Source organism: Typha angustifolia, chromosome 15 (assembly GCF_048772165.1).
Source record: "Typha angustifolia cultivar Huaian chromosome 15, ASM4877216v1, whole genome shotgun sequence".
NCBI classification, from domain to species: domain Eukaryota; kingdom Viridiplantae; phylum Streptophyta; class Magnoliopsida; order Poales; family Typhaceae; genus Typha; species Typha angustifolia.
In genome coordinates, this window is record NC_133253.1 from 19,693,710 (window position 1) to 19,703,947 (window position 10,238).

The following is a 10,238-nucleotide window of genomic DNA, read 5'->3' on the forward strand; positions in this document are numbered from 1 at the left end:
GACAATTAGAAGATAACTCCACAACTCGTATAATAATTGGAGCAACGAAGTTAACCTGTAAAGGAGAGAGTTTACCAACAAAAATATGATACATTGTGTTTACGGAAGAGCAACTAATTTTTTTTCCCTTTTTTTTTTTTACCCCCTTACTTCTGTATAGTTACAGGCTATATGAGATCTTGGCCTACCTAAACCTTGAAACAACAATGGGAAAATTACATAATAACCTCTACACCTATTTAGACAACTCCCTCTCCCTCTCCCTCCGCCACTCAACTATCATCAGACCCCTCCAACATAAGGGGCAAAAGGAGTTAAAGAAATAAAGGAAAAAAAAGAAAAGAATTAAACATGCCGCGAAACAGCTGGTGTATTTGAAAAACCATTAACTAACTTCTGAGGCTTTTTCTTATAGTTTGTTAGGCTACAGTGGGGACATATGTACTCCAATCCGTCCGTCTTCGCATAGTCCTGTCGCAACAGCAAATGAAATCATGCAGTGAGATGCATAATCTAATCCATAGCCTAATAAAGATTGTATTTGAAGACAACAAAAAGATTTGAGTCAACTATTTGTTTAATCTAATGCAAAGTTTGGAATGGATTCAAAATTCAAATTTCATCTAGATGATGTGCATGCCGTGTCCGTAATGCATGAGTACAAAATATAAAGGAAGAAAGATCCTTTGATAGGCGAAATGTATTTGGTGAATTTTAGGCTACTCACCTTGAAAGTACCTAGGCCCTGCCGTCTATCACAGCCGAAGTGCGCCCACTCACCACATAATCCACAATTAACCCAATCACCCGGCGCACTACTGGAGAAACACTTGCCACACTCCTCTGTCAGTTGATTGTAACAAAAAAAGACCAAATGAATGATAGTAAAAAGTAAAAACAAATTGGGTCCGCAAACCTGTGACACATCAAGCAGCATTCTCCATCCACATCATCATGCGCCAATTCGTATTCCAACAGGTATGTTTCGTAATGTCTTTTCAGTGTGTTTCCAACACCCTATATAAAGGGAATTGTGAGGATAATAAAAGGTTAAAGAACTTGAGTTCTAATGGACCATCCAACTCAGATACGGGATTACACTAGAAGTAAAGCAATCAACAAAATGGCTTGTATATATACTCTATAGAGTGGATCAAGCACCTACTAAATGAATCAACTGCTTTATCCACCTTACGATGAATGACGTGTACTAAGTAGGTTTGTTGTCTGCTTCTCATAGAATTTAATTTAATTACTCACCATTTATTTATCCTTTTATTGAAGAAAATTAGATTGCCAATAATAGCAACACAGCAATAAATAATATGCACACCTAAAATCTCCCTGACAGTGAAATAGGCTTAGGATACACCTGATCATATATTTCATGTTATCTTTTGAATTAAAAAACTGCTCTGAGCTTTATAGTTAAATACTACATAAAAGATACCATAATTCTTCTGTGTCAGACTTGGAATATAATAGAGTAATATAACACTATAAACAAGAAAGTATATATGGAAATTGAAACATACAGTCATTCTGTTGGTCGCAGTATGGTTGCGCATCTTTGAAAAGACTTGTCCTTTCCAATTTATGCCATTTCCGACATAAAAACCACCTCTTGAAACCACCTGGCACAAGAAAAACTTTCTAACTTATACTTGTAAATTGCAGGTCAACAAATACATAATGGACATCAGTCATCAGCTTGTAGCCATCAAGAAGGGATTAGAAACATGGAGCCCTGTATGGACTGATCATGAGTTTCAATCTCCCAAGCAGTTGCTGGGAGATTCCATAACATAAATTCACTTTTCCTGGTGTCATTTAGAGGTGGCTCCTTGTCCAGGTCATATGCCTGAGGGCTCATTTTGACACCAGAAATCAAAAAAGCATATTAGCAAATGAGACAGAAGTAGATGAGAAGATTAACCTCTCTATACAGGTTGTAGAGGTCAAGGCGCTTTGCATTAAGGATAGCATCGGGAAACTCAGATATTCCTCCTTGAGGAACAAGTCGACTATGGCCCCTAAGAATTAGAAATTGCATGACATCCTTCAAGAAGTCTTCCTGCAAAATTAAATTTTAAAAAAAAATAAGGTTACCCAGGTTGATTCTAAAGTATTTCCAAATTCCAACAGTAGAGATTGTTCAAGTAGCATACTTCAGGACAAACTTGAATTGGCAACCGGTTACATCCATGTTTCTTCATTGGTAGTGGGTTTAATGAAATTATCTGCTGAGCATGGAGCGACCCCGAGGACTTCCTGTGAGTTGCTGGGGCAGCAGGCACTGGAGTATGCTTCACAGCGGGAACAATCGGCAAGTTAGGTTTAACCTGACTTCCTTCATGCAGATAAGGTTCAGCCATTCCCAAGAAAGGAAGCATTTTATGCTTCCGTGAGTGAGGAATGGGCCTCAATGCAGCAACCCTTGTTCTCTGATTAACGGATGAAATGGGAACAGGAGATCCTTCAGTTGGGCACTTTTCCTTCATGTCTTCCTGATCAGCATGTCCACCTGCTGCTCCATTCTCACCAGAAATATTGGAGTTCATACGTCTTGATTTTAGACCTGGTTTAGACCTTATAAGAGAGGATGACCATCTTGGTAGATGAAACTTAACATCACCTTCGACATTAAAATCTTTCCTCTGCCTTGTACAAAAGAAAAGGAGGCGATCTGCATCTTGCCTCTCAAAAGAAGCAACTGGAGTACCATGTATACTTGCAATACCAAGTGTAACCAAACTGCGATATGAGACCTCTGGTGCAAGATGCCTCAGAACCTAAACACATGACAAGACAAAAATTTCTATGCTCTAAGACAGCGATTCAATGAATACACAAAATAATAATAAGAATCTAAAAGTATGATGGCTATCCGGCAGTGTGACCAAATAAAAGGAAAATAATTTTTTTTTTAAAAAGGTAAGAAAGCAACCTGCGCAGCCCACGTAGGGACTTTCAAGCAGACTTCAAATACAGACGCACCACAGGCTATAGAGACAGAATTCAAAGGCTCAAGCAAAGATGCCTTGTCTTCCTCGATATTTGGTAGAGCACGAACTAGCTGATTCTTCTCAATGAGCTCGTTCTTAATGTGGCATTCCAAAAGCTACAAGTTACCATCATTTAAGTTAGCAAGCATGAAGGTAACATTAGTCTAGGAAAAGGGGAAGATATTAAGAACTGGGTACCTGATCATCAAAACAAGTTTGTGCACTACCAGAGACTAAAAGTGAAATGTGAGCAGAACTGCAAGTTGTAATATCACAGCGCATTGTCACAACCCCACGAGTAAATGTCCCAGCTTGAAGAGGAGGTGGGGTGGCACTGCCAGAGATGAACACCATCTTGATAAGTTCCAGCTCAAAAGCCATTAACTTCAATGGAAAAAAATCATACAAGAAAATGTGACTGGAAATAATGGCATTTATGACATTCATTGCACAAATATATAAAATCCAATACATGTTTTACACTGGGAAGAATTGCCCAGCTTGATAGAGCAGAGCCATAGTGAGTTATCAAACCAGAATAACAGTTACTGAGCATTATGTTACATTAAAGTTAATATTCTATAAGCACCTTGGGCTATTAGTCCAATAGCCAAAGTAGTTGGAAGATGAGAATTTTTAACTAGCTCGACAGTGTATCGGAACACCCATGTTCTTCCTATAATGCTGATGCCATGATCTGACGATATGACCGTCGGGGGACAGAATCCCCCAAAGATCAAGAAAAGATTCAAAATTTGAAATCTGTCTTCACCCAATGGAACCCTTCCCTCCTCTCCTATTCATGACCGACTCCCTCACATTCTTCTGCTCGTTTGAGGTTTCAAGAAAATAGGAGGGCTCATTTAAGAAATTCCCGCAAAGAACAAGGAGGAGTTTTCATGGATTTTCTCCAAGGTTCTCTCCCCAAATTCGTGGCTTGGAACACCAAATTGGTCCGTCTCAGGTACGTCATTACCTTGATCTCCCATTCCAGTAGTCTTCTATTCTAGTACTTATATTAGAATACATAAAATGTCATCCTCCAGTCTCCATCTCTCTTTGAGAAAAAAGAGGGATTCAGAGACTATCACGGGAGGAGAGGAAGGAATAGCCCTGTCAGAAATTTTAATGATGTGACAATTTTACTGAAGTGGCAGAGAAAGAAAGAGAGGACAAAGATAGGTTAGTAAAGCTTATTAATAAGTTGGTACAGCTCTGACCATTTATTATTTTTAACTTTATCTTATTTTATAGTTATTTACTTATTTATATATTTGCTGAGGTTTAATTAAGAGAATTTGGCTGTTTCAAGTCTATGATCGATTTAACCCAAGTATGTGGTTTAAAGCATGATGTGTAAATTACCAACAAGATGGTCTTTGAACAATGTAAAGAAAGCAAGGGTTGGGTGCCAAGTAGTAATAACACACAACATTCTATTATTTTATGTTACAATATAGACAAAAATTGGTATGCAACTGCTTATGGTATGATGTGTGAACATAAAGTTGACCTATCTCTATGCAAATATTTCTACAAGATATTAATCATATCGATGCTAAAAAATTCAGATTACCTCACTCGATTCATGAGTTTGCTCCCACGAATCTGCAAAGATAGCAAGAAGCGTTAGAAGAGATATTACTTTCAAAATATCAGTAAAACTAATACAAGTAGAAGTATCTTTATGTAGTTAATTCATCCTAAAAGATAGCAGCATGTAATATCTCAATCTTTATATTTCTTTTCATCCATCAAATTTTTATTTCTCACATCAGCTTGAAAATCTTACATCATCAATGGAACTGCAAGTTCAAGTGCAACTGCTAACAGATATCATCTTAAAAGAAGTTTGGTTTCGTTGGCTAACCAAATAGATAATCTAGTTTCTGCAAGAAAGCTTTATGTGAAAACAATCTGCAAACCAATTATTTGGAACTGGAATTCTCATACACAAGGTCATATGATGATGTTTCATGCAAAAGCAAATACAAGAAAGGGGTGGATTGATCATCTTAGTTAGCTGACGGGAAAGATAGATTAGAGTTTCCATAGCCTTTTTTTTCCTTTTTTTTTCCTTCGGATCCATACTTACTTCAATATTCAAAAGGGCATTCAAACCATCTTCTAAAGAACCCAACAGACACGCATCCTGGAAGACAAGATAACTTTGCTTAAAACAATGTATAGCTTAATCTACTACCTTCTGTAATAGAAATATAGAACCACACAAGAAACATGATAAGAAAGGAAGCTCGAGCTGACCAATGTGCAGGGTACTCCACAAACAAGAAGTCTAATGTCCACATCTTCATCATAAACTTTTACTGTAGGAAAAGCTTCAGATAGGCCTTCTTCCTCAGCAATATCCTTCTCAGGCGGAGTTATATTTATCTTTGGAGCATCTCCTAGTAGACGGGGCCCAAGCTTACCACTAACCTTTTGACTATTATCTGGCAGGATGTGGTTGTTCCGTACACAATATAACTGGAAGGATGCATGTGCAAGTTGAAAAGCATCCCATGTATGGCTACATGAACTGCATCCAGAGGGAGCCAACCATTAGATCATCCTAAGTTCTATATGGTTGAACAGTAACAAAAGGAGTAATACCTTTGGATAACTGCGAGCAAAGCTTGGCGAAAATGAGAAGCTGCACAAGATGAAAATGAATTCTTCCAGTATATTATGTATGGAACCCCCTGGTAACAGAGAAAACAGTAATTTTGAAGTGCAAAGAGATAGGACTTCCTGATGAAGAACATCTACTTCAATAGTAAGGAATGCAGAATCAGATCAGTAAAAAAAGAGAACAGATAAAAACCACCATATATATATGTTTGTGTATGTTTGTGTTTGTGTGTGTCAAATTAAAACATAGAACAGCAGGAGATACTAATGATGTGTGAGCCCAAAAAAAAAAAAAAAGATAAGATAATAAAACTTCATGAAGTACATGCACTCAAAGTTTAAAATGAAAATGACATAGGCAAACTGATAAAGGGAAACTTTTTAATCTTCTTTAAATGTGCTTAAGTGCCAAATTAAAGACCTGGAACCTCTAGAAGGACAAAGGAAATAATGCACCAACATACTTTTAGATCCTAAAAGCACATTGCCAAAATTTACATCTGTAAGAGGAAAAGCATTGCAAAGTAGTTCAGTAGCATTCCCGACTATTCACCTTAGAGTGAAGTGCTTGAGCAATTTTTTCACTGTTCGGAGCCTCCAAATAAACCTGCATCATCGTGCTCAAGGGATTAAGTTACCAAAAAGTCAGTGTGTGCAGAGATAAAAGTCAACCCACAATATGGGGTTGTAACTGCATTAACACAACGGCATTACACCAACACTGGCATTCTTCGAACTAAAGAATTTAATAATTAAGAGAATCACAAGAATCATATGCCTTACAATGGTGGGTAATGGAGGACTGATCAATGAACTAAATAATTGAGGTTCAGAAGCATCAACTTCTCCCCATATAAGAGACCCAGTTTCTTCTTCATCCTCAAGTTGCTCTCCTTGGCAGTACAAAAAGTTTGGTTGCACCAGTCTCTGAGCTTCACAAAACTTATCAAAAGTAGGATTAACAAGTGAAGTAACCTGCAATTGTATGAGAGCAGAAACGAAACCTTAGTGAATAATTCTGAGTGAGACGACCCAAAATGCTTAGCAGAAATTAGTCAAAAGAAACAAATTCAGGACGCATGAAACCTCTAAGCGCCCGGATGAAGCAAGGTCTGGAAAGGGATACAAAGATTGATGCTTAGCCTCCCCCGTCGATCTATCGGCGACCTTCCCACATAACACTGCAAGGAGGCTACAGTTTTGTCTTGCGAAACCTTGAAAATGAGACATTGGATACAAATGACACCAGCAAAAGAATCTGTAAAGCTAATTATCTCGTCTTCCTCTCAGCCAGAAGCCATAGAAGCAGCGGATAGCTGCTGCCGCGATCATCTCAGCTTCAACCCAAAAGAAGAGAATAGTTGCCCACCGTGTCAACCAGATTCAGAGCAATCTGTTGCAGTTTCCTCCTTCCCAGAATCTGAAATCAGATCAGAGCCAAAAGGACCAGTCTCTCACAAAAACCCACCAAGCAGAACGATCAAAATCTTCAGAAATCGCCTCAAAATCTTCTCAAATCGGTGAAATAGCGAATCCCAAGTGCCAAAACGACGGAAATCAAGGACTCAGAAGAGGAATCGATGATTTTTTTCCGCAAGAGAACGCCTCCCGAGCTCTCCCAACAAGCAACCCGAGACCCAGAAAAGGGGGGATGAGATGGGAAGAAGAGTAAAGTAACGACGAGAGAACCGAACCCTAATAGCACACCGCTTGTCCTTAAAAATCACACTCAAATTTTAAAAAAAAAATAATCCTCTCATCATAGAAAAGGAGGAGCGACAACTATTTCTATCCATCTATACCCCCAAGAAAGCCACACCCGAATCGAACGCGAACCCATCCAATGCGATAAAAATTCCACCTTTTGTAACCAAACCCAGACAATTGCCTCCTGAACACGCCGAGTCAAACAAAACCAATGAAAGATAGCAGAGGAGATTGGAGTGATAAAAATGTTATACCAATCTATCCCTTGACAAAACTGGATTTAAGAACCAAAGACCGAAACCAACCAAAAAAGAAAAAAAGAATCCAGAAGAGAGATAGAGATAGAGATAGAGATAGAGAGAGGGACGACCAAAAGATTCGGAGATCAGAGATTATAAGGTGGTACAATTACTACGCCCAGGAATTAAAATAACCACGAACTCTTTACAACTAGTCCTCCGCTCTGTACCAAAAGACGGAAAAGAGGAATTACTGGAAAAGAGGGGGCGAGAAATAAAAGGTTGGATTTTGATGTGTGGAGAGTATAAATTCTTAGAAATCTCGACATGGGTATGTTTTCTTTTTGGGATTTGGGTCGTGGGTTTTTGGATTTTTTTCCTTCTCTCTTTTTTTTCCTTCCTTTTTTCGCTTTTTTCGGATTCGATTCATTACTGCTAATAACAACTGCTGCTGCTATCGTATGGCACGAACCCGATCTCGCAATCCCTCTAAGCCCCTCTTTCTCTCTCTCCTCAATCCATCGGTGATTTGATGTTGGATTTGAGGCCTCGATCATCTCGATCGAAGGGGTCTTAAATTCGCAGTAAAAAGGAGAAGTTCGTAGGGGAAGACTTCTCGGCATCCACGTGGTGGAGCTCGGCAACTCACGTGCGTAGACATGAGAGGAGCTCTTTACCAAGTTGCCCTTCTTGATCACTTGTGCTTCTCAATTGTTTTCTATATAGCATGGTGTCCTTTTCAGGTGGGGCTTCCCAATAAAGTTAATGCACTACAAGATGAAGGTTTGTTATGGAAGTTTTTATTTTATTTTAATTATGAGAGTTATTAGCTAAAGTACCGCTACATGATTCTGCTGTACAACATAATATAAATTATTTTTAAGATTATTACAACTTTTAAAATTATTATAATTTTTGCCACCTCAGTAAATCTCAAACTAAGACCAATATGTCGAAAAAGTGATTAACAAATTGCTCTTTTTCCGAAGGTGATTTATAAATCATTGCATGAGATAATAATTTATTATTAAGATAAATTGACTGTGAGAATAAAGTGAGAAAATTACCAAGAGAATGCTAGTTATATGGGATGGATAGTACGAGTAAGAATTACTGTGCTGGCCTGCAAAACTTATAGTATAATAAGCTAGCAAACAGTGATGTATTATGGAAATTATTTTCTTGTGAAAAATTATAAGACCATTCCTTCGTAGGTTGCAGTCAACTTATTATTTATCTACAAAATACCTGCTAATAAAATATTTGGAAGAAGACTTGAGTAGTATGGAAGTCGTAGGGGGGAATATTAGTTTAGATTTCTTATCGAACTTGAAATCCTGGAAGCATATGACAAAGTTTTTCACATGTTGGAGTGGAGTTTTGTCGACTAGTAATTAGCAGTATTTAGTGAAACATATGCATCAAAGGACATTATTTTGCAACCCAGTTGTAACTACGAATTTGCTCGTGGACAAATTACATTTTACTCTAATTATTATTAGGTATAAATTTACTTCACCTTCTATATTTTTTATTTATAATAATTTAATCCTTTTTAATCTAGATTAAAATGCAACTTGTTATATATATTTAATCAAATTACATGGATGCGAATTAAATACGTTGATAATAAATATGACAAATTTATTAAAATAATGTATGTTTTTGTATCTATACAATTTTATTTATAATAATTATCTTTATAATAATTTTAATTTAGATATAATTATAAGAGAATAAAGTAATATAAATAATAATTATATAAGGAGTAAAGTGAATCCAAACCAGATCAAATGGGGTGAAGTATAATTTGCCCTTCTCTTAAATATGGCATTATCAGCTGATTACATAATTTAACTTTATTTTAATGGATTAGATAGGCTTCAGTCAGTCGGCCCAGTCCTCCTCAGACAGGGCCTAGTTTCTTTTCTGGGTTGGCCCTCGGATATATTATCAGCTATGCTATATTGAATGCCAGTCGAATTGGAATTTTCATATGCAATGGATCCTTGAAGCCTTATGTCAGTAAGGGCATCGTTTAGATTTGAACTTTTAAATGACTTCAATTCAAGTTTTTACAAATCTAGGCTCCAAATAATTTTTAATTTAAATTCAATTTGCCGACTATTTTCAGAAAGGAAAAGAAAAAAAAACGCTGCTGTCATTTGGAACTCGATAGACTAGACGGGGAGAATCCAAGTTTATTTTTCTGGCAGTTGTAAATAGACTTAATAACAGTTTGGAAGTTATGGTAGCATTAATGGTATGCCAAAATGATGTTGACAAATTAGCAAGACTGCAAGAAGTCCCATAAGTAGTTGGTACAAGCTCAGGGGAGCCTCCAAGTGCTCGAGCAGTTGTTTGGTAACCATGTCCATGTTCACCCCCCAGCACAGAGGAGTCAATAGAGTAGGAAGGTGCCAGAATTTAAGTGATCAACGTTTAAATGTTATACATGCGAGTCCTTAATTCTACCCAGCTTTTTCTTCAGATGCATGGATGCACCCTAAAGGAAAACAGAGAAGAAACTGGAAACGTAAGGTCATTAATGAATACTTCTGTAGTTTTTAGAAACTAAGCATTAGTTGCACAAAGGCCATTTGAATCAAATGTTTAAAGAAGATGGTAGATATAACTCAAATGTCAAGAAAGTTAT

At 37.3% G+C, this 10,238-nt stretch overlaps 1 protein-coding gene across 1 annotated transcript; it reads right to left on the bottom strand.

The window, feature by feature from the left end:
- Nucleotides 1-36: 36 nt before the first annotated feature.
- LOC140777643 (AT-rich interactive domain-containing protein 4-like) lies at nt 37-8,130 on the bottom strand. The gene is made up of 15 exons (XM_073121894.1): nt 6,723-8,130; nt 6,420-6,611; nt 6,190-6,243; nt 5,619-5,707; nt 5,271-5,544; nt 5,101-5,157; nt 4,582-4,613; nt 3,204-3,339; nt 2,948-3,121; nt 2,169-2,792; nt 1,937-2,074; nt 1,536-1,634; nt 917-1,017; nt 728-818; nt 37-471 (listed from the first exon to the last, which is right to left on the bottom strand). Exons 1-15 carry the CDS (start codon nt 6,864-6,866, stop codon nt 346-348), a joined length of 2,331 nt encoding a protein of 776 aa, XP_072977995.1. The 5' UTR covers nt 6,867-8,130; the 3' UTR covers nt 37-345.
- Nucleotides 8,131-10,238: the final 2,108 nt, after the last annotated feature.